This window comes from Oreochromis niloticus, linkage group LG23, assembly GCF_001858045.2.
Source record: "Oreochromis niloticus isolate F11D_XX linkage group LG23, O_niloticus_UMD_NMBU, whole genome shotgun sequence".
NCBI lineage: Eukaryota > Metazoa > Chordata > Actinopteri > Cichliformes > Cichlidae > Oreochromis > Oreochromis niloticus.
In genome coordinates, this window is record NC_031986.2 from 44058976 (window position 1) to 44086073 (window position 27098).

The following is a 27098-nucleotide window of genomic DNA, read 5'->3' on the forward strand; positions in this document are numbered from 1 at the left end:
TTTTAACATACAGTTTGATTCTTAGCTGTGTTTCTTTCTATGTCAAAGTAAGTTTCTAATGAAGTCATATCTGAACACTCAAATGCAGCTTATTCTGTGAAATGGTCTTCACATTCATTTCTCCAAGGGGCCACATGAGAAGGTGGGACTGTTGTGGAGGGCCGCATCAGCAAGCTGAACTCAGTTCAGCTCAAAATAATCGAATTGTTTTGCACAGACCTGTAAAATGTGTCCACGCTCCCCCTACATGGAAGCATGTGTCTGTTTTCTGTTAGGGGTGCGTTTTGCACAGGTTTCCTTCTATTTCTGCTCCTATTCAGTGTTGATTTATTAACTTTCTAGTCTTTGTGAGTCTATGAAGGCCGCCCCTCCCTGAGCCTGGTTCTGCTTGGTTTCTTCCTGTTAAAAGGGAGTTTTTCCTTCCCACCGTTGCCAAACGCTTGCTCAAAGACTGTTTTGTTTTTATTGTTAGGGTCTTTCTTCATTACTGTAGTGTGTTTACGTTATACATAAAAAGCTGGAAACAAACTGAATATTGTGTGTCTCTGTGGCTGTTTTGTTGAAGGACACCCGCCCTCAAAATGCAAAACTATCTCGTCACAAAATTTTATCTTCTGCAGAAAACCACAAACAAAACACGTAAAACTAAACGTGTGCTCGGACGCACATTACTTCGCAGTTAAAGTCTGTACAGCCATTAAATGACATTTCCTGTATAGAGTCGTGTCCTGCACGTGACTTTAAATCGTCATGAATTAATAGTTTCATCTTATTTCAGCGTGCGTTTAAAGCGACGACAAATGGGCGACCGTGCGGAGTTGCGGTGTTCGTATGGCACTTTGGGTTTGCACGGCAGGGGGAGGACCCACGAAGCCCGTGGCCATAAAAAGGCAGAGGCAGCAAAAGTTGTGACAAGTTTTGTGACAGCGGAGTGAGTGTGTGCGCTCAGAGAGACGACTCGGAGCTCAGCAGCAGCAGCAGCAGCTCGGAGGGGGAAGATGGCGCGGCGCTTCGGCCGTGCCACGTCTCGGTGTGAAGAAATACAAACACATCCCAGAAAGATGGCAACATCTGCGGTTTGGTTGTGCTTGTGTCTCCTTTTTCCGTCTGTCGCGGAGGCCGGACTGTACACGGCTTCGGACCAGATCGTGTTGTTAACTCAGGAAAATGTGAAGTCTGTTTTGATCAACTCCACAGCTGCTATGGTCGTGGAGTTTTACGCTTCGTGGTGCGGACACTGTATCGCCTTTTCTCCGACGTACAAAGAACTGGCCAGCGACATTAAAGGTGTGTACTGAGCAGCAGCAACATTTTAAAGCTTTCAGTAATTCTGACTCTCGATGTGTCCACTTCCAGCTTTGCACAGCTGGCCTTGTTCGATGTCTAAAAAAGAGTTTCTGCTAAACATTTTAAGAATAAAAAAATCTATAATTTAGTCTCTTTAAATATTTCCCGAGCTTCTTCTCTGCGCGGAAACGATGAGAACACCAAGCTGCACTTTCCATCTGTTAATTAAAGCTTGTGATCTAATGAAAGTGTTTTTATTTTGCTCGCTGCTCTCACATCCTCTCCAACTCAGAGTTGCTCCTGCAGCCGCTGCCAACGAAAATCTCACAGAACCATCCGAGCAAATATAATTAGGATGATGGTTAAGGGCAAAGTTTCTGATGATGGCAGGGGTCCAACACAGTCACAGGGTATTTCAGTCCAGTGTTTTCACTCACAGTCCACAGTGGCATCCATGACTTGGCATGCTATCAAACGGCCTGCCTTGGAGGCAAAATAATTTCACAGGAGGATTTGTGGCGGGATTAGGAATGCTCGCAATGTAATGATTTTACACTGAGAGCAGCGCCGGATGAGCCTTGGACCTCTGTCGGGTGTGTGGACTGCCACAATCCTGTTTGTGAAGCAAAGAAATGGTTTCTAAAATGAATATCAAAGGAAAATCCTGCTCACCTGTAGCAGCTGACAGGTTGCTTATAGCATAGAGGTTTTTATCCTAAAAAGCCTCGTGCCCTCTATATTGATTCATATGGCTCGAGACTAATTCGTGGCCCCATCCAGTGCTGATGGACTGTACACAGCAAAGTAGACTGTAAATAAATATTTACTGTGGGTCTGTCTCTGTTTGATGTCTGTTCAGAGTGGAAGCCGGCTGTGGATCTGGCAGCTATAGACTGCGCTGATCAGGAGAACACAGCGCTCTGCAAATCCTACAAAGTAGAAGGGTACCCCACAATAAAGGTTGTATGCTATATATGAACTGTCTGCATGGCCGTTTCTTCCTTTATGATGGCTGTTGTGTGGAAATTCACCCTTTCCACTAAAGCTGCTGATTATATGACGAATTATATGAAAAAGAGGCTGAATTAGGCATCTAAAAACAGTGGCTCACTGTCTTGTCACAGCAGGAAAGTCTCATGGTCGAACCCCCTCAGTGGCAGGATGTTTCTGTGTGGTTCGCTTGTTTTTACCCCCCTTTGCTCTGGCAGGTTTTCTCAGGAGAAACTAACTCCCACAGTTCCCTTGAACTTAGAGCTGTAGTTGGTCTGCAGGTGCTGCACCACAGCACGCTCACTATGAGTTAAAGGTAGAGTTAAAATCCCTACAGTGATCCACAAAGGATAACATAAAGAAAGTTTTTTTGGTCACTTGTTAAAATAAGAAAGTTGAAAAGAAATTGAAAAGGCAGTTTGTTGTTAACTCCTCAGTTTCACATGGTTCAGCATTGATATGCCTTTTATGTAACAGTTTGCATGTAGGGTGACCAAAGCCCCCCCTTTAGAATTGAGCACGCAGCATTTCTATCCCCCCCACCCCCACACCCTGTCCCACATACTGAGGCGATGTCCCACATCTTGATTTTGTTCTAGTTTTCAAAAGTAAACACAGTCAAGTAGACACTTTACCAAGTCTGGCTTTTATTCAGTGGCTACAAAGAAAGCACGAGAGACGGCCATCACAGACTGTCACTGTTTCGCTGCTTGTGCTGAAGTCACAGGTGTCCACATTTCACTAGAAGAGGCTGGAAACTTTCACAGAGGAAAAAGACATGTTATTAACATAAAGGCTGACACAACCTACAACTATTACTCAATGTTTTTGTCTTTTTTCCCCCCCTCTCTATTCAATTTTCAGTTTTGCACTGGGGAAATGATGACGTGTCACAGTGTACGAGCGTACAAAAACCAGATGATTATCAGACAGACAGGGAAAAAAAAAAAAGTAGCACATGACTGTTAGAAAACTATCAGAGAAACTGCAAATTGTGTTATACAAACATACTCATTGTCCTACATTTAGCTTGTTGGGATCTGCTCGCCCTATTTGCATTAAAGAATCCTGTTTAGAAATGAGTCCAGCACATTTCCCCATGCAGGGGTGGCACATGGAGATGGATCCCATGAAGTTCCATGCTTTTCCTTCTCAGCTCTTCCAACAGTGATGCCTAGATTTTATCATATTCTGCAGCTGTTGGTTAAACCTTTGCATGAGCAACAGTCCGTGTTCTAGATTTTAATACTGTTGTAATTATGCATATTTTTTTAAGGCAGTATGAAAATTGTGTATATATAAAAACAAACAATATTTTGTGTAGTTTGTCTTTTAGTAGTCTCAACATCAAGGAGTCATTTTGAAAACGGGGCAATTATTCTTGTATTAGCAACAGTATCTCGTCAGTCTGCCACATGCTGTGCAACAGCTCAACGTTTGCATGATCAGCAGCCACATCGCAGAAATTCAAACATTGCATTCATACTTGATTAGTCAGCAGAGTGTGTTCAAGCCTCAGCTCTTGCTCACGCATCAAAAGCCAATAAAACAAAGAGCTCCTTCTGTTTTGAACTTGCACTGGAGCTTTAACATCTGCTTCTCATTTTAACCAGGAAGAGGTCAAGAGGAGGGCTGGGCCCCCCCATCAGATATTACAGAACATGACTTTGCTTCACTCAGAGTTGTGAGGCCCGTCTGATCAGATCTCACTTCTCTCTCTCGTCTTCTTTCTTAACTGAGACCTCCCTCTTTGTTTTCACTTTTCAGTTCTTCCATGCCTACTCCAAGCCTGATTATGAAGGACTGCCTTTTGGAGGTATTGCTACACACAGAGAGGACACTCAGCGAGCCTTCAGCTTGTTTTCTTGCAAACTCCACCATAAATTGTCTTGTGCAGTCATGGTGTTATTTCAATATGCTTAACCATCACCCCCCCCCCCCCCCTTTTTTTTGTTTCTAATTATTTTGTCTTGGGTTAACTCAAACATGTACTGTATGCACTATGCATCGTTTACTTCATAAACCTAAGAGTACAGTTACCTTTTTTAGACTCGTTTATATTGATGTTTTGGTAAATACAGATTTATGTCAGTTTATGGTTATCTGTAATAAGATGTATGCATTTTTGATTGATTTATTTTTAGACGTTAGCCGTAATGTTCAAGACCTCCGTCACAAGATCTTAGACAACCTGGAAACCCATGGTGAACCCTGGCCCCCTGCCTGCCCCCCACTGGAGCCCACCAGGTAAACACCCAAGCAGAAACTCTAGTTTCTGTAAATTTATTTTTATCAGCAGTTTTACAGTTACAGTCTTATCATCTGTTCATCCCTCACGACTGAACCCAGCTGATGTATCTGTAGTAACTCCTATGCAGTTAGGGGTTCAGCAGCCCAGCTTGGCACACAGGTGCATCTTAGGCCCCCGAGGGTTCTCATCTAATATGATATTATGTCTCTGTGTTGCCTAGCAACCACCTACCAAGGGGCTTAAATGACCAGCTGAAGGAATTAATGTGCATATAGCAACTTATCAAAGATTCTTATAACCTTAATTTTAAAACAATGACATCCACAAAATGTATTTCCACAACATGTCCCATACTTACAAGCATACAGAACATATATTTCAACAAAACAAGTTCTATTTTTCTTTTGCAGTTCCTGTTACCCTGCTTTCATTAATATCACTCGTGTTGAATTAGTTTTTGTCCCATTACTCTACTGTATATACACCTTTGTTTGTCTGTAGTCAGTAAAATTGGCCTTTCCAGTATCTGTCATGTTCCCAGTGTATTTTTCTTTTGTTGAACTTCATATCTTCAACTTTCTGTGGACTTTAGTTCATTAGTGGAAGAATTGTTCTTATAAGCCCAAAAATGAACTGTTCACTTTAAATTTAAATAAAAGGTTAAAATAGTTGATTTCTAAAGTTTATGACAAATTCAGTTTGACTCAGAAGACTCTTCATTAGGTCATTATTACTACATGGCCACCCTGGTGCCTACGTAGTGGCACACACGCATACAGTATACAGACACATGAACTAAAGTACACATAGTTCAGCAGGGGAATGCCCAGGAAGTCTTCTCTTCATGTTTAAAGTGAAAGCGTCATGTTAGAGCAGAAATTCAGAAATGCAGTTGTTTTTTTTGGTTTTTTTGCCAGTGGAGAAGATTTTGTTGTAAAGTTTTAGTATTTTAGGTGGAGGCAGAGAAATGAAAGAAAGGTGGTGTTTTTGTTTGTGTTTTTCACTTGGTTTATATTTCTTTTGAAAAAATAAACTATTATAAATTCTTGAAAAGTATTTAACACAATCATACCATCCTGCACCCTAAATGCTTTCTTTTAAGACCTTCTAGACACATAATGATGCACTTTTTATTTTATCATTTTTATTTATTTATCTTTGTTGATTTTTATGGTATTTCTGTCCCCCCCCCCCCCGCCAGCCAAATGGAGGTCGACGTCTTCTTTGAGACCAACGATGTCAAACACCTGGCACTCATCTTTGAAGATGCCACGTCGTACGTTGGCCGAGAGGTAACACGTCACAGATGTGACCATGTGAAACGCTTGCAGTGTTTGTTGTCAAATGGCGGGGTAATAACATCCAATAGGTCAGTGTTATGAAACATGGCGAGGTAAAGTGTGTGTGTGTGTGTGTGTGTGTGTGTGTGTGTGTGTGTGTTTTGTACATTAGGTGACTCTGGACCTGTTACAGTTTGAGGGCATTGCGGTGCGCAGGGTCCTGAACACTGAGGAAAGCCTGGTGACCACGCTGGGCGTCACTGAGTTTCCATCCTGTTACCTTTATTATCCTGGAGGCAACTTCACCAGACTCAGAGTGTGAGAGTCTTTACAGTATCTACTGCATATCAAACTGCTTTTCCTTTAAGAAAAAGTGACAAAATCAAGTTTATAAAACACATTTTTCTAGTATGAGGAAAATGAAAGGGCAGTCAGCATACTCTGTAATAATACTGATGATCTTATGGAAAAACAAAATATTTGAAACAACCCACACACTCCTTATCTAATGTTTTTACTCAGTTTGTCTAATGAACCTTGTTATTCAGGGGCGTCCTTGATTTTTCTGACTGTTATTTGTTATTGTTCATTATTTGGTGACCTTGTTGTTTCCGTATAAACTTTTGGACTTCATGAGAATTGGTCTAATCAATGACAAACTGCAAACATCTCTGTGGGTGGGCAGAACTTTGGACTGTACAGCACAAACATAAAAGGGCAGTTACAGGTCTTTGTACGACGTGTCCTTCAGACGCTTTGGCCTCGCTGTACAGTTACTACAGGGGAGAAAAGAGGGTAGCAGTGAGCACCAGTGCAGACTCACGGGCGCAGTTTCCACTAGCACTCCACCAGTTTAGCACCACTATAAAACTGACCACACTATGTAAACATATAAATGGAGGCAGCCAGCTAAAATGTGATAGTAACCTTGGCTAAGCTCTAACAAGAAGGTAAGAAAGGCTAAGGCTCGAGCAGAAATGTCTGTTTCTCAGAACAACAGTTTTTAAACACAGTTGTTCATTGCCCAAAGTAATCAAACGCAAAACAGGCGCACAAAACTTAAAGATCAGATTCTCTGCATTATTTTAATGAAAACCTCTGACGGAGGCCATTTTCCTTCTTTCTTGGAGGGATTATTTAACGTGAATGGCTGAGCTGAGGCAGTGAGCCCGACAGCAGCACACAGTAATAGTTGTAAAGGGACAACTCACTCCAACATCAGTGTTTCTCCTCGGGCCTGAGGTGCGTTGTTGTTTTTGGACTGCTGGCTGTAGAAACATCTGCCACCTCGTGAATATTGTGGAACTAAAGGTCCGTGCCCTGCATGGATCTCTTACCTGTTTTCTTTCCTTTCAAACTGGGTCAGAGTTGCACAAACACCAAGTTTATTCCCCTTTGGCTGTCATTGTCATTGCGCCGCTCTCTTCCGAAAAGCTTGGTAGTGTTCTCATTATCTGAACGCTATTCATGAGAATATTTTTAAACATCTGGCCTCTTAATGGGATCAGAGCATCAAAATCACTCCATTATTCACCATCATAAAGCGGCGCTGATCATTCCTCACCCTGCAAATTCATCTGCTGTTTATGCCTCTTTGTTTGGCTGTTTCAATAACTTGGCATGCAAAGAGGACTCTTTAGTTGACAAATGCAAAAAGGAAATGATTTATTGCTGTTTTATTTATTCACCCTCCATCTCTCCCCTTTCCAGCCCCCCTCATCTCCATCACTGTACAGAAGGGAGGTTTTTTAATTTCTTGCATGAAAACAATGCCATTGCTTTTCTGGCTTCACCTGCCAAACAAGCCCCAGCCACACACGGCGACAGATGGCCTCCCATCATCGCTGAATGTCTGATTGATCCTGGGAGAGCACAGTGCGTGTGCCTGTGTTTGCGTGTCTGCGCGCGAGCATGCGGGTGGCGTCTCACATCCGTCATGCATGTAATGTGTGCTGCTCCCAGGTGAATGCATTCCCTCTCAGTTCACCCTGATGCGTGCCTGCTGGCCCTGGGGATCGCTGGATGAATGGCTTTCCCTCCACATCTGTACACTCCCACACACACGCAGGTGTAATTGGGTCCCAGGCTGGTGTGAGTGAGCGTTGGCCCCGAGTATCCATCCTCCTTATTACCATCCTGTTCAAGTTTTACGATGTTCTCGCTCGCTCTTTCTCCCTCTCCCTCCCTCTCTCTCCGTCCGTGACAAGGAGAGAAGGAAAATGAGGGGAGGATGTGAGGGATGGAGGGTGGTGAGCGCATTAATGGTTGTGGTTCCAGTTGCAGGGTTATCACATGCCTAAATGATCAGCCATACCTCTCTCTCCTACTTACCCTGGCACCGTCTGCCTAGTATTTAAAATGCATTCCCGTAAGTGTGTAAAATATATGGCCGTGAAAAATACAGGTCGTAAAATGGGTTTTATGGCGTTGGACTGCTGAGACAAAAGATTGAAACTGAAATAAAAACACTAAACAGAAAACTGCTTTTTGAGGTTCGCTGCAGATTTGGACACCTTAATGGTACTCAGGTGTGATTGTTGCATTTCTCAGTGTGCACAGATGCACTTTCACACTGAAGACTCCACTAAGAATCTAAACATCCTATATTAACCTGTGTAAGTGATGGCCTCACTTATCCCTTTCTCCCATAGTGACATTGAGGCTCGCACCTTCTACTCTTATGCCCTCCAGAGGCTACCGGGGGTGGTGCGGTCAGGGAAGCCTCCACCAGTCTCCACCGAACTCCTTAAAAACAACACAGAGGATCCCTGGAGACCGTTCGACAAGTACGAATGAGACACGACATCCACAAACATCTTTACTGACGCTTTGTCATATTTGGCCTTGATGTGATTGTTTGCTTTTTGCACTCAGGTTCAGGGTGTATATGGCAGATCTGGAGTCAACGCTGCACTACTCCCTGCGTGTTGAGCTGGGCACGCAGTCTGTTTTCCAAGGGCAGGCACTGACTTCTCTCAAGGCTTACATCTCTGTCTTGGCAAAGGTACAGTTAGCAGAATTTTCAGACACAGCAAGTACAAAAAACAGCAGGTTGTTTTTTTTGTTTTTTTTTTGGTAAAGCAGTTTGCTCCTCAGTGTCTGGCTGAAATTGTTATCTTGACGTATAGTGACTACTGAAAATTGATGTGGTCAGAAAAGATGACATCAGAATCCTGAAGAAGCGTTTTAAATGCATTCAAAAACTGTTTGTTTCCAGATATTGATAAAAATAAACTAAAAATAATCAATTTTAGCAAATCTGCTGAACATGAACTTGCTACATCAGGCAATGTTGTAGCTCAAGTCCTGCAGTTACAGCAGGTCACCACTAGGTGGCGATTGAGACAGCAGAATGTTGTTTCACGCTGCAGATTTGAGTTTGGCTTTTGTTTTCCTTCTCGTACCTTATTAACTTTGGTCTCCGTTACTTTGTTACAGTTGTATCCTGTTGTGTGTACTGTTGTTTGTATGCACACTCATAAACACACAAAAACATGTCAAAGCCGGAGTGAATGGCACTGACTAGAACAGAAGTCCAAAGACTCTCGTGGGCATTGTCGACCCCCTTGACGGTGCCTCTCAGGGGAATTGAAGCGTGGCTGCCACCAGCTTGCTGCCCACAGGCTTTAAACACAGGCCTGATTAACCCCCCCCCCTATTCCTGCTAGTGGTTTCACACAAGCATTTCTGTAAATATTTGTGATCGTGATAGTCTTTTGGGTGCATGTCAATGTTATGTCTCTCACTATCATTTATTACCCTTTTCTCCTTTTTTTTTTTTTTTTTTTTTTTTTTTTTTTTTTTTCCCCCCAAAAACACCAGTGTCTCCACTTTTCTTTACCACCTTTGGCTGCATTCTTACACCTCTGTTTGTTAAATCCTTTCTGTGTGAAGTGTGCCAGCCAGGCAAACATGTTGTGATGATGAGGCCTGACCTGCTATCCCTGTTCCTGTTGGCTACAGACCAGCCTGTTTCACTGCCCTAGTCCGCCACCAATCTCTCTGATTATATCTCGCTCTCTAGGGAGGCATCGTAGAGAGCCGTGTGTGTGTGTGTGTGTGTGTGTGTGTGTGTGTGTGTGTGTGTGTGTGTGTGTGTGTGGCAGAGCACTGTGGCCTCCTATTAGCTCCAGTTTGTTTAGTGAATAGCAGCAGGTCCCAGTGGTATTTTTAGCATGCCCCCACCCCTTACCAGAATGGAGCGGCAGCTCAGCGGGGCTTTGTGTAGCTGAGGAGGGCGTCGTTGTTACAGCCGACCGCCACTCGACGGCCCTTATTGACATTTGACTGAGAGGTCTCGCTGCATGGTGAGAATGCTTTAAGCCAGACTCCGTGTTAGGAGTTGTGGTTCGTGAGACCGGGTTGGACACGAGCAGAGAAAATGCCTGCAGGTCATGTTTACAGCACAGCCAGCTGGATAATCTTTGACTCGCTTTTTTGGTTCGTCTAAAATTTTGATTTGTTAATAAAGATGACCTCATTTTCAACCTGTTCTCGCCACCTGATTACTAAAGCGCTACGTTTAAAACGAAACACAAAAACACACAACACCTGAGCGCCACGTGTGAGTCATGTGATTAGATTAGAGTGAAATGGTAAATGGCCTGCATTTGTATAGCGCTTTACTCAGTCCCTAAGGACCCCAAAGCGCTTTACACTACATTCAGTCATTCACCCATTCACTCACACATTCACACACTGGCAATGGCAAGCTATATTGTAGCCACAGCTGCCCTGGGGTGCACTGACAGAGGCGAGGCTGCCGGACACTGGCGCCACCGGGCAAACATGGGGTTAGTATCTTGCCCAAGGATATTTGGCATGCAGCCAGGAGGCAGCCTGGGATCGAACCACCGACCTTCTGATTAGTGGCTGACCTGCTCTGCCACCATCAGCCACAGCCACCCATCGTGAAAGTGACTCACGATGGCCTGACCTTTGTGAGTGTTATTTCACTCTGCTGTCATGCTCCTTAATCATGACTCTTTAATGTGAACTGAACCACACAGTGAGTGGAAAGCTCCATGCACAGCCTCGTGTGTGTGTGTGTGTGTGTGTGTGTGTGTGTGTGTGTGTGTGTGTGTGTGTGTGTGTGTGTGTGTGTGTGTGTGTGTGTGTGTGTGTGTGTGTGTGTGTGTGTGAGCAAGCCTACAAGTAATACTTTCAGTATTAATTTAATCAACATATTCATTTGTCATTCTCTTTTGCGTATCCAGTTAATTAATTTGTCTAAAAAGTCTGAAAATTATAGTTTTAAGGGATTCTAATGATTGTTCAATTTTTGATCAACTAAGACAGTAAAACCATTAAATATATAAAATTGACTCTTATTATACAAGTAACTGTGTGTCCTGTGCCTCCTGAGCATCTTCTTTCATGGATTCATTTTTTTAATTAGTCTGCTTTGTCAAAGAATCACACTTCCATCTCTGTGCCACATGTTGTAGATGGCAACCGTGACATCTTTTCTTCCTCACTCTTTTCTTTTTTCGTTTTTGCACCCAGTTATAATATTACTAGATTTACTATCTTGTCAGGCTGGAGCCGGATTTATGAATCCTCTACATGTATATGAGGATTAAAAAAGTGGATCTTGGGAAGCATGAGAGCATTACAGCGAGGTTTTCAAGGATTACACCTCTATCCTGCTTTTCTCGAAAGAAGCCCTTCAGCCCAGAGGGGACAAAGGGGCTGAGGAATAAAACAAAGAATTAAGAGGAGGGGTTTCGTTTAAAGCAACACAGACTTCTGCCTTCTCACGCCACGGCCCAGGACATAATGTATAAAAGCGCCTCTGCTGCCAAGATTGCCTTGGCTTTTCTTAAAATTAGCTGTCCAGATAATTATGAATCATATTACAGATTTAATGAGCATTCCCTCAGAATTTGTCAATTCGCTTTGATGTATTTTGTGTGTGTGTGTGTGTGTGTGTCTGTGTGTGTGTGTGTGTGTGTGTGTGTGTGTGAGGATGAGGTTGCTGTTTTCTGGTTTCTGCTCGGGCACGTGTCTGCAGTAGATTATCGAGGGCCTTCACCCCTGGCTTCCACCCGCGGCCCGGCCTGGTCTCCCCTGTTAGAGCCAACAGATGCCTCCCTCTCAGGACCCTCACCACAAGGAGCTTGCGGTTTCTCAAGTGCTGCTGATACTAATCGGATCAGGAATGACATATTGCCAGGGTGAATGGGATTGTCATGGTCCAACTGGGATGGGTGCAGGAGGGGGTGCAGGGTGGAAGGAGGTGAAGTGTTTGTGCACGTTGTGCAGATACAGCGGACAGATACAGATGAAGATCTCTGGAGCAGAGAGATGCAGAGATCATAAAAGTAGTAGCAAAAGAAAATCAATAATCAGCAGGGGGCCCTCATTCAGAATTTCATCCACAAATGAATCATTTTAATCGTCCTGTCAGCTGACTGGTTTTATTTTGTTAATATATTGCCAGTATAATTTCTCCTGATGCCAAACTACTGTTGCTGATAATATTTATGAAGTGAAAAAGAAAAAGCACACAATGACATTTTAGTTTAATAATTAACTTTTTTTTTAAATAAGGACACTTGTCAAATGCTGCAGTGTTGCCTGCGTTATTTTAAGCAGCTGTTGGTGAAAACTGACTGATTGTGAACCAGGCCAGGCCGACAGGAAGGATGAAGCTTTATTTACATCAATGCGAGCAAACTGAAAGCATCTGAGTCGGGGTTTTTTGTTTTTTTTTTTCCTTTTTATATTTTCCTTTCACCCGATTACCAAACCTACAGAGCTCATGAATAGGGCTGCTTGGTGATGCCGACCTAAACCCATTAGTGGAAAACATCTGCGTTTTCTCCTCTGGTTAAATTCATATGGCTGTTTAATGAGCTTTTCCAACCAGTTGGCATTCAGACCTTGGATCCACACCTAAACCTATTATCACTGTGCCAGCAGAGCAGCAAACGTCACAAACCTTTGTGCTGCTCTTCACATCCCAACTTTCCAACTTTGTGTATGTGTGTATGGAGGCGGGGCTTGGTGAGTCAGAGTCGGTCCACTCAAAGCTGTCAGGCTACAGGATTATGTGTGCTCTCATCTGGTTTCTTTATTTGTAATTATATAATTATTTATAAGGCAGTCAAAGATTTTGACTAACAGTGATCTTGTCTCCAAATAATTACTTAACAAGTAACTCTGAAACAGCAGAAAACCCTCAGTTTCACCGTGTATACTCAGTCATACACTTGTCTATTAATGAATTACAAAAAAAGTATAGTGAAAGGTTGTGCTCAGTTATTAGTGCTTTGCTATAAGTGACAGATGTTTGACAGCAGGTCAGATAAAGTGGGAGTAACGCGCAGATCGCGGTGGAGTGTGGGGAATAGCAGGCCGAGCCTTATACTGCGCGCTGCTATGTGTGTTTGTATGCGGGCGTGTTCACATGAACAGACATCCTCCCCTGCTTTGTTGTTCTTGCCTCGTATTGCTGCCACAGGCCCAGTGCGTTCGTAAAAACGGTAGACGTGGTACGTTTTGGAAAAAGCTTTATCCCATTGCTGTGTCTGTTTCTGAGAAACGAGACGTTATCATAACCTATTCCAGAGAGAGGCTTAATGTAAGAATAGGAAGCACATTAAGCCAAAGTTTATTAAAGCGGTCTTGTCTCTCTGACAGTCAGACAGCCCCAGGCCTCAGCTGTTTCTATTGTCAGTATCGCTTGTGTGAAGACGTGTTTTCTGTGTGTGTCTTAAGGCTGTCATCACTGGTCTCAGACACCCATCAGCTGGATTTCCTCTCCCTCTTCGTTTACCCACTTTGCTAGTTACAGTGTCACGTTTCTTTACAGCTGTGGCTGTTGCCAAGGTGACGTGAGGAGTAAATGTACAACAGGAGAAAGCCCGAGTGAGGAACACCTAAGTGGTTGTTAGTGGCTTAGGAAATGGATCTTAATGAATGAAGAGGCTTAAGCTTGGCTTTTGTCACATTTACTGAATTTCTTTAAAGGTGCTGAGCAGGAACAAACCTTAAACCACAATCTTTTGTAAAGCTTGTGAAATATTAGGGAAAAAAAGTTCTGCCCGGGTGAAGACGTGTGCATTTCAGAGAAGCCTTAAGACCCGTGTTGTCACATGGCTTGTTTTTATCATTATATTATTCTTTCTTTCCACAGCATCTTTCTAAACCAGAACTACAGGGTGTTTTTTAAAAGTAAAAATGTAATAATTAAAGATGGTGTAAAGATGTTATCTTTAAAAAAAGCCAAACTTCTTTTATTTATTTTGTTAAACAGAGATATAAGTGGTTTGCTCTAAAAGTAAATATAATCACTGAGGTTAAAACCACGACTGCATGCTCCCCCTTTGTTTTAAGGCTGGACATGTAGCAGTTCTCTGAGGGGTCTGGGGGCAGTACGGGGTGTCTGGAGATTTCAAAGTAATCAGCAAAAAACTACATTTGAAGTAAATGGGAAGCCCATGGTGTTTTCCATCAAACTGCATCATTTAGGCACGCATACAATCAGTTCCAATAATCCGAATAATCTGGAGGTATTATTCAGAACCTTTGCAGTATTTCTGCTGCTGGTTGAAACTGAGATGTTGATTTGAAAACGTGTTTTAGCTGGTGAGTGGCACTGTAAGAAACGTGTTCAGGACTTGGGTTTTAATGAATCAGCCTGAATTGGATGTAATGGATACAAACAGATGTTTCATTTAAGATGGATTATTTTGGCTCTAGTTTAAGTTGCATGTTTAGCTCAACAATATGAATTAAATTAGTTGTAGAAACTTTGCATGTTATTGGAAGTGGATAACACCACAAAGCATTTAAATTTCAGCTGGATTCATTATTGCATTAATGTAATCTATACTGCAGTCTAACAACACAAATGTAATTAGAGTGAGTGACATGCATGAAATGAGATTTCTGGTTCTCAAACTACGTATGCAGTGACAGCCTGAGTGATAAGTCTCTTATTCCAGTAATGAATCGACGGATTCAAACCTGCAACTATTCCCAAAAATGCCTTCATTTTCTAGTCTGTTTACTGGAACTCATTAGAGTTTTTTTCCTTGTATGTATTGTGCTTTTGTTCTCCCGTATGCAGTACTTCCCAGGCCGTCCTATAGTGACGAACCTGCTGAAGGATTTAAACTCCTGGCTACAGAAGCAGACTGGAGATCGCATTTCCTACGAAGCATTTAAAGAAAAACTGGAAAATGATGCACAGGTAAGCTCTGACAGGGACAACCGATTACATTCATTATTATTAAAATGAATTTGATGCATCCGAATTATTTGTAGTAACGTTGTTTATGTCTGTAGCATTCACTGGTTTCAAAAATAGTTTGTAATTTGCAGATTACATTTAGAAAGTACATAAATGCAAACGGAGAACAGGTTTTTTGTTAGCCAAAGCAGCCAATGAAAGGAAGGGAGAGGAGAGAGTACCAGACAGATGAGCAGCTGCAGGGAGAACAGAGGGCAGGTCATCACAAAATACTCCCAGACTGATGTCCGAGCGTCTGGCTGGGAGTAGCCTCGTCGTTCTGCTTAGCCACAAGGTCACTTGTCAGTCTGGACACTTAATCAGTTCAGAGGCAGCACAATAATTTGTCAAAGAAATGCCAAAATGGGCATAAAAAATACATCTTAAAAAACCCCTGCTGTACAAGTTTAGGGGTAGAAAAATATTCCTAAAGATGAGCATCCAGATGTTGCCGTATCTACTTTGCGCTCGTCTCTGTGCCAGCGCATGCAGCTGGAAATCTACGTGCTGTCTTTGGAATGAAGCCGCGTGCCTCCGGTGTACAGCCGCCCACAAATTGAAAGACTCACTTACTTACATCATTAGCTTTTAGCAGGCAAATCAATGGATCAATGAATCAATGGGAAGGTATGAATAGACTCCGCCTCAGAGGAAATGGACTCTGCACCAAATCTTTACTATTGACATCTGAGTAACCCTGTCAATCAAGCCAGTGATGGCAACGAGTGCAACGACTTTATGTCAGAGAAAATATGTTGTTGAATTCAACTGTGGCTCGTGGTTAGAGATGCGGATAGCTTCTGTTCATTAGTGGAGGGCTGAGCCATTAACCTGAGATTGACTTCTCATTGATCAGGAAACTCCACGCAACAGCTTTCATTAAGTTGAACGGATCTGGAGATACTGGAGAGACTCTTTACTTTTAGAGGACCTTTTTGAGTTTTGTCTCATTTAGAGGAAAAGCCTGGTGATACTTTCCAGCTTCTCTGAACACTAAGACAGTTTCTTTCCTTTGAAAAATCATAAAATGGGTCTCCCTTTTGTTGAAAACCCCACATTTCCTAAAAAGCTGAATAGCATTTGCCAAGAAGCTCTAGTGACCACACGAGGTTAAGTAATCCATTTGTTCAGGTTTTCATCTGCAGAGTCGAGCCTGTCCAGAGGTGTTTGCAGGGGTTCGTGCAGAGATGCAGCAGATCTCATGTTCACTGGAATAAGAGATCAGCGTGCAGGTTTATAATAAATTAGGCCTCCTGCTTCGGTTCAACAGAACTTTATTTTAAGACGACGGGAAAGAAAATGTGATTTCTTTTACTTAGCTTGTTTGTTTGTTTCCTGTCCTTACTTCACATTTATCTGTAATTTGATTTTTCTTCTGTTTTTCTTTTTGTTTCTCTCAGTCTCCAAATTCGACGCTGCCAGACGGCGTGAGGTGGGTGGGCTGTCAGGGTTCAGAGCCCCACTTCAGACGTTATCCCTGTGGGGTGTGGACTCTCTTCCATGTTCTTACTGTTCAAGCTAACAGCAAAGGCTCAGGTACACACACAGTTTGTGTTGCAATGAATTAAAAGGTCATTGAGAGGTCAAAAATGCAGTGCAAGACTGAGGATGAGAGAGCTTTGTAAACACATGAACTCTGGAGGGTCTTTTTCCTTCCCAACAGTGAGCTGATCTGACAGAGATGAGTTAGTTTATATTTTCATTTTTAACAGTTCAAATTGAGCCTAATTGTTTGTGTGAAAAGGGATTATTTCAGATTAGTGGAATGTGAGTGGTTAATAAAAATAAGAGGCAGATGACCAGAGGCTCCGCTCCTGGCAGGGACGTTAATCTCCCTTCAGTGCACACAGAGACATGCACACTCATATACGTCCACACCAAGGTTAATCCCCAGGTTTACAGACCATTATGTGACCTGCAGATGGACTGGCCAAAAATGGGGTCCATCTGGCCCACCGCAGACCACCACGGCTTAAAGGGCGCATGCATACACACTAACACACACTTCTGACTATCAGAGAAAATATAATTTATTCATATCTGCATACAACCATACAGTATCAAAGGTGTCTTCCACAGGCCTATGGTTATTTTCAGAAAAGGCACAAAGCTCCTGTCCATGCTCTCACCAGCTGATGGGTGAACATCTAAAGGATCTGCTAAGCTGAGAACAAAAGCAAACGGCTGAAGGGAAATATGTTTGTGGGCTGCTGAAGTCCTGAGACAACAGCCGGGCCACTATTCACATAGAGCGTTAACGGCCTTTAATCTCCAGATTGCATTATCCCATTCATCTCAATATGGGGGTTAACCCAGCTCTGTGTGACTCCCACGTAATCGTGGGAATCCAGCGGGTGCTGGATCCTCGCTGCCACTGGCAAACCTTCAGGAGGTGCATGCTCAGGTGCGTTTTTGTAGTTGTGACCGCATTTAGACGTGCCTGTGATTGAGAATGACTTTGGAGGAAACGACAGATTTAATAAATGCTACAGTAAAGTTGTATTTAAACTTATTGTAGTGTTTTAAAGCATTGTGCACTGTATTTAAAGAAAAAACGAGCAACAGTTTGTTCCTCGTCTGCTTTTCCCCTTCAGATCCTCAGGAGGTGCTGCGTGCGATGAGAAGCTACGTCCACAACTTCTTTGGCTGCAGGGAGTGTGCGGCACACTTTGAGAACATGGCGGCAGAGAGTCTGGAGGAGGTGGACTCACTGCCCACAGCAGTATTGTGGTTGTGGTCCAGACACAACGTGGTCAACAACAGACTGGCAGGTAGGAGCTGGCTCGGTCATCTGTCGCCTCCTTCTTTTCCCTCTTTCAGTTACAGCAAATGTGTCTGACCTTCTATCCTGGGACTGATTTCTCATTTAAAACAAACTATCATACAGTAACACTGCTTTAAATATAAGTGTGAGTCGCCCCAAAGTGAGCATGGTTTAACAAATATTACACAAACTTACAGACAGCCAAGTTGTACGTGGTGGAAACCCACAATTAAAAAAAGATGAGAAATGCAGTCCAAGCCACTGGTGTTTAAACTGGTGATGTAATGTTTAATGGACTGAATGATGCTGAAGAGAACTGTTTGAAAAACTGAAAAACCATGTAACCTAAAACCAGTTTATTTGCTTAAATTTGGAGATGATAAAGTGAAACGTTCAGGTGGTTTATCTGACAAACAAGCACATTAAAGATGCTGCACTTGTTACATTATATTGGCATTTTTCACTACTGGACCACATGGATTAATCACTGATTAATCACTGATTAATCCATGTGCGATAATGTACGTTAGATCAAAGTAAGTCTCAACTTTACTTTACTCCCTCCCACTTTTTCCCATCACATACTTCCCTCTTTCTTCGTTACTCTGCCTCCGTTCATCCACATCAATGGGGATCATGGCTATCGCCTTTCTGTGTGCGCGCGCGTGTCCGTGTGTCCAGCTTCCCCTCGTGGTCACTTAGTCTTCGTAATACGACTAAAAGAGGCTGAGGGGAGGAAGGATGGATCCTCAGATCAGACACCAGCTGTCACTACGTCTTAGCCCTCCAAGTATCATCTGCTTCCACCTCGCCCATTTTCTCCTGACCCCCCTCTGCCACCTCCCATTCTCTCACACCCAGTGTACCCCCACTGTTGTCTGAATGGCCATTCCTTATTTATAATCCATGCCAGATTATTGTTTTATATTCTGCCTAATCAAGTAATATCTTTTACTGCTGCCTACAAAATAAAATCCATATCTAATGTTGAACATAACTTTCTCTGTATTTCCAGGTTTGTCCGTCCTTCTCGATTTCTAAATGCAATCTTTCAGTTTCTGCTTTTCACATCAGGCACGAGTGCTAAACAGCTCCGGCAGGTCTCTCCTCCCTTTTCTGTGTTCATGATTTTATTAGGCGTGGCGCTGTCATTAACAGCCTACTTTGTTAAATCACTGCCTTTTGTTTGTGTTTCTTTGACTGCCCCCCTCTTCTATCTAAGGGGCAGCTTGTGTCCTCAGCAGCAGAGGCCAGCAGTACGCCCGTCCCCGCAGCTCCTCAGACAGTTAAACACCATCTAACCTCCTCCTTCATGCATCCATCTTTCCTCTATTCCTGTAGCTTACACTCTTTCCACTCACCCCATCCCCTGGGACTCATATCCTCTGCTTGACAAGTAATAGTGCAGCATCCTCACAGGATGTGTCCCCCAGGAGCCGGCCCGCTTTGTGTACAATTCCCAGGGTGATGTGTGACAGCAGGTGGCAAACACCCTGACACAAGCCACACACACTTCCTTTTTTTTTTCTTCTTCCCTTTTTCCTCCGTATGGGTCAAGTTGTCGCAAATCAGAAGGGGAGAGCGAGGGAGGAGCCGAGAGTTTGGCAGCGTTTGTTGCAGTGAGGAAAGCGCCCTCCATCCACTCAACCCCTCCCCTCCCCTTTGCCTAAAGTGGAGCTCTTTAGCAGGCCTCCCCGCCCCTCCTTTCAGAAGTAGCCATGCATGAAAGAGCAGCTATTTGTAAAGCAGCCCAACAATTAATTTAGCTGGCAACAAAGAGGCCCCAGGGCCCTCGGCCTTCTTGCACTGGCAGAATTAAGACTGGTGGCAGCTCAGTCCTGTTGCTGCTTGTCAACAGCTGAGGCTGATTCACATTTCTACAGATGGAATAGCGTTGCTGCTGCAGCGGGTCCAGCTGCCTCCTGGACCGTGTGCTTTGGGATGTTTTTGTTGGCTGTGGATGATTCCCCTAAAATAATATCACACTTGTGTAATATTTTTTTAACAGTAAGTTAAAATGAAGAAAAAAGCAAACAACAAATGATACATAAAAATGTTCCTTATTTATTAAAATCATCACTATTGCTGCTGATCTGTTTTTGTTAAAGCGTCATTACCCGGACATTGTGCGAGCACAGCTACGTGCCTTTATTTGAAACGTTGGCAGTTTTCTTGTTTGCCCACACAGTCTATTCAAGATACATGAATACTACTGAGCTTTGCTGTAAATCTGACCCTTTAAACAAAATCACAAGTGCATGTCAAATCAGAATTGGCTTGTTGTGCACGTCCCAGTAAATGTAAACATAACGCGCACACACAGGACGACAGCTTGGTTAAATAGCATAAACTCGAACGTGCAGCTATTGCAAACAAATAAAAAGTTTAACATTACATTTTTATTTATCATTTGCTTAAGCAACATTTTTTTTTTTTTTTTTTTTTTTTTTGCCCAAAAATATTTGTCCAATAAAATCTTTCCAGGTAATGAGAGAATTTCATAATACAAAGTATGCTAAATGAAGTGATCTAAAATGAGCAAAAATCAGAAAGTAGTTCCATAAAGAGCTCGTGTAACCAGAATGAATCTGGCTAGATGTTCACACATTTCAATTAAAACAAGAAATATTGATATTCATTACCCAACCCCAGCAGAATTCTGATATACAATAAACAATCCCTAAATGAGTTTTTCCTCTCCAATTATTTAAATAAGCACGAAATCTTGACTATTAGCCCCCTCCACCCACACCCCTGGACCTGAAGCTATGCTGGTGGCATACACTGTTGGTGTGGTTGCGGGATTATTGCTGAAGAAGCTAGTTTGACGTGCTGAACAATACATATTTATACCTGATGAATATGTATGCCTGGCAGTGATGACATCTCTGTGACGGGCTATTGTGGCAATCTGGATATGGCTACTATGGCTAAAGTCACCCTGGCTGCAAACGTGGCGAGCTGATTAGACTAAGGAAGGAGATGCAAGGCATACTGGATGTGTGTGCACGTGTGCCCTCACCTGCTGAAATGTTTAAAAGCCCCCCTTCACTCTCACTCTCTCACACACACACACAGCCACCCATTCAGCACACAGTAAAAGTGATGTATCCTTTATGTAAAGTACTGTATGCAGAGTACAAACACACATGCATATGACTGAGATTAATCTTGAGCGGTGGAGAGAAGGGGGAGTAGAGGTGGTGGTGGAGGAGGATGTAAATTGACAGTCCTGTAAAGTGACAGACCTGCTGCTCTGCACCCCCCCGCCCTTCTTTTCTCCAACACAAACCAACACACACACTCGGACACACAATGGCCTGATGGTGACAACAGGCAATTCATTACTAGATGCTGCCCTGTGTGTGGGTGTACGAGTCTTCTGCCAGTGTGTTTGCAAGCATACAAAGGCCGAGTGATGTGTGAGTGATGAGCGGCGTTGGTGGGCAGCAGCTACATAAAAGAAAACATGTTAAAGGAGAAAGTTTCTAATTCATTAGAAGAGCAGCTCCCCGCTGAGGCTTCTCTTGGTCTCATGTTCAATTTGGAGATTGGACTTTGCTTTCAAAGGGGTGTAAAGGGACAAGACAGGTGGTTCAGAGCACCAAGGTCTGCTGCCTGAAAACTGTGCGTGTGCGTGTGCGTGTGTGTGTGCGGGGAAGCTGTCCACTTTGGCCACATCTATTATCTCACCATCCCTCCCACTGGGACATCCCAGAAGCCCATTGATCATTGTTAGACCCTGTCATACGAGCGCGCACACAAAAATATCAATCCATAGATTACATGCACACAAACCCAGACAGATGATTTACATATACACTCTTAAATGCATACATACACATATGCATATAGGCACTTAGTTTTTACGAGCACTGTGACAAGATCAAATGGGTTCAGCGCAGATTGCATCCAGTCCTCAAAGCACTTACATCCTGCTGTCAGTGTGCACCAACAATAGGAGAAGCATCTGACTGGAAGTTGCTTCATGTGCTACAGACAGTCTTTGAGTTTGTTAGTGTGACTCTGAGGCTGTGAAAGAAGCCATTGAGACTGTCTGCGTTTAGAAAAAATAAAAAAAATCTCTTGAATACTTGAGTTCTGTCAGCAGTGTGAATACAGAAAAAAGGCTATTTTTATGTTAAAATTGTAACATTAATTGTAAGATTTCTCTCTTTGTTGTGGGGATAAAAAAGGATATAAATAATAAAGTTTAGTACATCTTTCTGAATGAAATGGTCATAAATGTTGAAGGGAGATGTGAGGTTTAATTCTGAGGCCTCTGACAGTGCAGTGCATGTAACTTGCAGTGATAGTTGATCCTTATTTCCTGTCTGTTGTTGCATGTTTGATATTCTCCCAGTAACAAAGTGCTTAAGGCTCCACTGTACGATCTGCTCACCCTGGTTCTTTTGCAGGTGCTTTGAGTGAAGATCCTCAATTTCCAAAGATCCAGTGGCCTCCACCCGACATGTGTTCAGCCTGCCATGCAGTAAAGGTCAACAGGGAGCACATGTGGAACCAGACGGAGGTTCTCAAGTTCCTGTTGACCTACTTCTCCTCCGACAGAATCCTCACAGGTTTGACTGAAAACGTTTTATGCTGAGAACTTCAAGAACTTTACCAAACTGGGAGGTCAGAAACTAGAGTGATCCAAAAAAGTAAAAACTTAAAAAAAAAAACTTACTTATTCAAAAACCTATTCCAAAAAATGTCATTGGGCAGTTTGTATACCTGTTCATCAACACCTGGATCCCTGTGACACATGTATAAAGCAGTGTTGTTTACTAATTGAATTTGTAATGCATTTAATGACTGACTGCTAAATTTTAAGAGAGATCTAAATCATACTAAATTTCTAAGTGTGAACTAGTAACTATGTATCTTAAGTTAAGAGATCAAATGTTCCTTCATATCAGCTGAGAAGAGTTGGTCATAGATTCATGGACTGTGATTTTTAGAAAGTTGGTGAAGGGAGAACCGCATAGGTTTTATTTGTGTTTTGTTTTTTTCCTTTTCTCATCAGACTACCTGGAGAGTGAAAGCCAGATTTTGGAAAAACAGAGGGAGAAACATGCCAGCCAGCAGGTAGTTCACATAGCTGAGAGAAGAGCCAGGGAGGCCTTGGACTTCAGAAAACATCCTCTGGAAACAGAACCCACTGTGCAGGAGGAGGAAGAAGAAGAAAAAGGTGGGGAGGTGGAGGAAGAGGAAGAAGGCCCACAGGATGAAACGGCAGCAGAGGAAGAAGAGGAAGACGAAGAGGATGGACTAGCAGGTGACATGGTAGGAAGATCATCTGAGCCAACGCCTTGGGCCAAGCCTGAAATGGAGCTGGGTCATGGCCGACGGCAGGCTCGGAAGAGACCGAGCTTTGTGCGAATGAGGAGAGACCCACAGGAGGACATTGTGGATCTCGACTCGTTTGTCAACCAGCACTACAAGGCCAAGGCGCTGCAGATGGCTTCCTCCACCCGAGTTAAACGACGCAGCCTGCAGAGAAAGGAAGAGCAGGAGCCCGGGCCTGTGTTTGGGCTCGGCATGGAGCTGGGCGCAGGGTTGGGGATGGTGGGTCTGGAACCAATGGATGCAGGTTTTGATCTGGATTTTGCACGGCCAAGGAAGCGGCTGCAGAAGCGGGACGTGGCGGGCCAGTACTTTGATCGGGAGGCTGAGCTGAGCCACAAGGGACGCTTGATATCCGTGTTGAGCATTGGCTTCTCGAAAGTGGACATCAGCCTGTGTGTCTTCCTTTATTTCCTGTCCTCCCTGTGTCTTCTAGTCATGTACCTTTTCTTCAAAAACCGCCTCAGACGACGGCGGCCTAAAATCTCCCTCCCCTGAGCCAAAATGTGTGCTAGTTTCACCTGAGTCATAACAAAGACTAACATTCATTTGGTCAGCATCTCCTAAGTTTGAGCACATTGTACACAAATAAAAAATGCTGCCCTCCATAACTGTCCACTATATGTTACCTGCAGTGACACATTTTACTGTGAATTTCACTATTTTCTGTCCAACTAGAGAGGAGGAGAAGTTTCTTTCAAAAAAATCAGGACAGTCATGATTTTATTTTCCATGCAGCCTGCAGGGAGTTTGAGGCGCCACACTGACTGTGGGGAAAAATGTGCGTATAGATGTATATTTACATTAAATAAAGGAAAATCAGTTTTTGTCACCACTCTAAACCCCTGAAGCTGAAATGATTTCTGATATAGATACAGTGCTTAAATTTATTCGATCACATGTCGTTAAAAACAAGAAAACACAAATATGTTAGACATCTATCGAAAAGCTTGTTTATAGCTAACAACTGTTATTTATTAGGCAAAATAAACTAAATTCACGTTTTTAATCCCAAATTTGAGCGGGCACAGTGGACTTCAGAGAGGAGTCAGAAATGAATCGAGTAAAACATTAAACCCCCAAAACATTTTTTTTTTTTCTGCAGGAATGCAAGTAAATACATCTTGATCAAAAAATGATGTGCTTTACTATCTTATTATTATTATTATTATTGTATTTTTTTTTGTAAAACGGTAAATCTGAAAATTCATATGACAACGATTTTATTTTCAGTTCATTTTTATTTATATAGCACCAAATCACAAGTCACTTCAAGGTGCTTTATATTATAAAAGTAAAGACTCTACAATAATACAGAGAGAACCCCACCAATCAGATGAACCCCCCTCTGAGCAGGCACCTGGGTGACAGTGGGAAGGAAACAGGAAGAAACCTCGGGCAGAGCCGGGCTGAGAGAGCGGGCGGCCATGGCGACTGACTGGGGGGTGATGGGAGGAAGACTGGCCCAATATCGTTTTGATTTAAGAGCTTGCACAAACTGTCAGATTAACAGAAACACAGATGATTTTGGAAATTACCAATACTGTTAGTTATGGCATAAACTTGTACTGGGTGGTCTAATAAATTTCAGCTGTGTTTGGTTTTCTTTCACTTTTGGTGGATTTTTAAATTTACTGCTTTTGTTTCCTGTCAGATTCCCTCCTTAATGGTGTCGTGTGGCTGGGAATTTAGTCACATTTGTTTTGGTTGCTTTTTTTTTTTTTCATTTCAGTCACAATGTTGTGAATTCACACGCACTAACGGTTAAATGAACTTTGAGTGATTCAGAGCAGTCGTGTTGAATCTTAAATTATTGCTGAAAACTGTGACTCGACCAGAGAGAAGCAGATGAGCTGCGTTGGTCCAAATTACACTTGAGCTTGACATAATGTCTGTGAATATTACATCACACTGAGTCCACGTAATAGCCACTCTGGTTCTTGAAGTGAAGTGAGGAATATGTTGACACTGGACGAGGATTTGGATTAATCAGGATTGTTTTGTTTTTGTTTTCTTGGCTGGGGTCATGAATGATGAAGCGCTGCTCTTCTTCGATGTTTCCATTTGCTTTGGTCGGAATCAATAAAATTATTTTTGATAAGGATTTTCGTCTTTTGTTTCCTTGTTCTGAAGTGCCGGTCATGTTAAACATGTGATCGTAAATGCCGTCTGTGTTGTCTTTAATGTCGAAATATGTTTTTGTTACAGGTTTGAAAATGACTTCCTGTTGTTCTAGGTCAAAACAAAAAACAATCAGGACATGGCAAGAAGGATGTAGAAATGTAGAAATGGGGGTTAAACCATGCAAGGTTGAAGGAAAAAGCCTGTTGCCATCTGCTGTGCAGCGCAAGCTAAATCCTAACAATTTCATTGGGATTATAGCAAGTGAGTAATCCAGCTTTCCTTTAGGACTAGAGAGGAGAGATTACCCTTGAGGATTAGCTCCCAGCAGATAATAAACTTTATTAAAATGCAATCGGCTTTTGTGAGGCTTCTTCCATCCTCACACACACACACTTAGAGGTGGGCTCTGCTGGGGAAGGGCAACGGCGGACCCTCAGGGGCGGTAACATGATGGGATGAGGGGTGGATGAAAGGAGTACTGTGTGTGTGTGTGTGGGGGGGGGTGGGGGATAAATGGATGGATGGATGGAGGATGAGGGTTTGATGTTGAGATCACAACCAGCACAGCTGAAGGACAACCAAAGCTTGATCTTGAGCTTTGTGTTTCCTGGAACGCCAGCTTGAATTCCCTCGACTCCTGCCCCTTACCTCCACCTTCCAACCTGTCACCAACGCATACGTGGATAAACCCTCTGATCTTATCCTATAGCCCGCTCTATCCCGTCATCCAAACCATGTGTTCAGCCTTTGCAGTTTTGATGATGACATAGGTGAGTTGAGGCAGTCAATTTCTCTCTCCCTCCCTCACTCACACACACACACACACACACACACACACACACACACACACACACACACACACACACACACACAATAGGGTGATTAATAGCCCCACATTAAAGCAGAGGAGCATCACAGCTGAGCAGCTGTGGTTGTGTGACTTAATCAAACTCTCAGGTACTTTCAATTAGATCCTCAATGACACATTATGATTGCCAGACTGGATCGAGAAAAGCAGTTCATCACAAGAAATCTTCCTTAAGGTATTTATTTATGCCTTTTATCCAGTGCATCATGACACTTTTTTTAAATATCGGCTGGGATGGAAGACCATCAGAGTGAAGCAGGAATTCTGTATCCTTAAACTTTTTGCACATCATGAAAATCTTGGAAACATTGTTTTTCTTAAGCACTTTTCTCCCGCACATGCGATCAGTTAATCTGTTTAAACGTTTACCTGTGTTTGTTAGAGGATTGGCGTCAGCCATGCTTTGTGCTGCTCACGCTACAGAAGCCCTTTATCAGGTGTCTTGAGCTTCAGTGAGCTGCAAGTGTTATGCTGGTTCAGACTAATGATGGTTAATGAGGAAGTTGGCAGCAGTGTAATATCTGTCTGCAGCTTCGCCAAGGCTGAGGTGAGCAGTTCACACTGAGGACAGAGGCTTCAAATCTAAATTAGGACACATTCGAAGCTGTTTGCACTCTTTACACCGTTTAATCGAGTTCACACACACCACAAAATGTCAGTTATGTGATAGTATGAATATAGTTAGTGTGTGTAGAGTGTGTGTTGGGCCAGTGCTTTGCCCTCATGACCTGTGTAGGTGCTTATGCATAAAGGTAAACACAGTCCACACTGCTACTGTAATGGAGTCAACTAAGCCACAGATTAACAACCAACAAGCAGCTTTAATTAAAAAAAAGTATGTTTTTATTAAAGCTGGGCACAAATCTCGCAAAATAAGGGTTATCACCATGAGCCTGTCTTATCGGCGTCTTATTTTATCACTTTGTGGAAATTAAACAAGACATAACTAA

The 27098-nt window shown here is 42.9% G+C and overlaps 1 protein-coding gene across 1 annotated transcript; it reads left to right on the forward strand.

Moving 5' to 3' along the window:
- Window positions 1-841: 841 nt before the first annotated feature.
- Window positions 842-25260, forward strand: qsox1 (quiescin Q6 sulfhydryl oxidase 1). Its single transcript, XM_005479145.4, has 13 exons — window positions 842-1287; window positions 2147-2247; window positions 4045-4093; window positions 4422-4524; window positions 5730-5820; window positions 5981-6126; window positions 8460-8594; window positions 8683-8812; window positions 14885-15007; window positions 16447-16582; window positions 17641-17817; window positions 22229-22390; window positions 22837-25260. The coding sequence occupies exons 1-13, from the start codon at window positions 999-1001 to the stop codon at window positions 23652-23654; spliced, it is 2460 nt and encodes an 819-aa protein (XP_005479202.1). The 5' UTR covers window positions 842-998; the 3' UTR covers window positions 23655-25260.
- Window positions 25261-27098: the final 1838 nt, after the last annotated feature.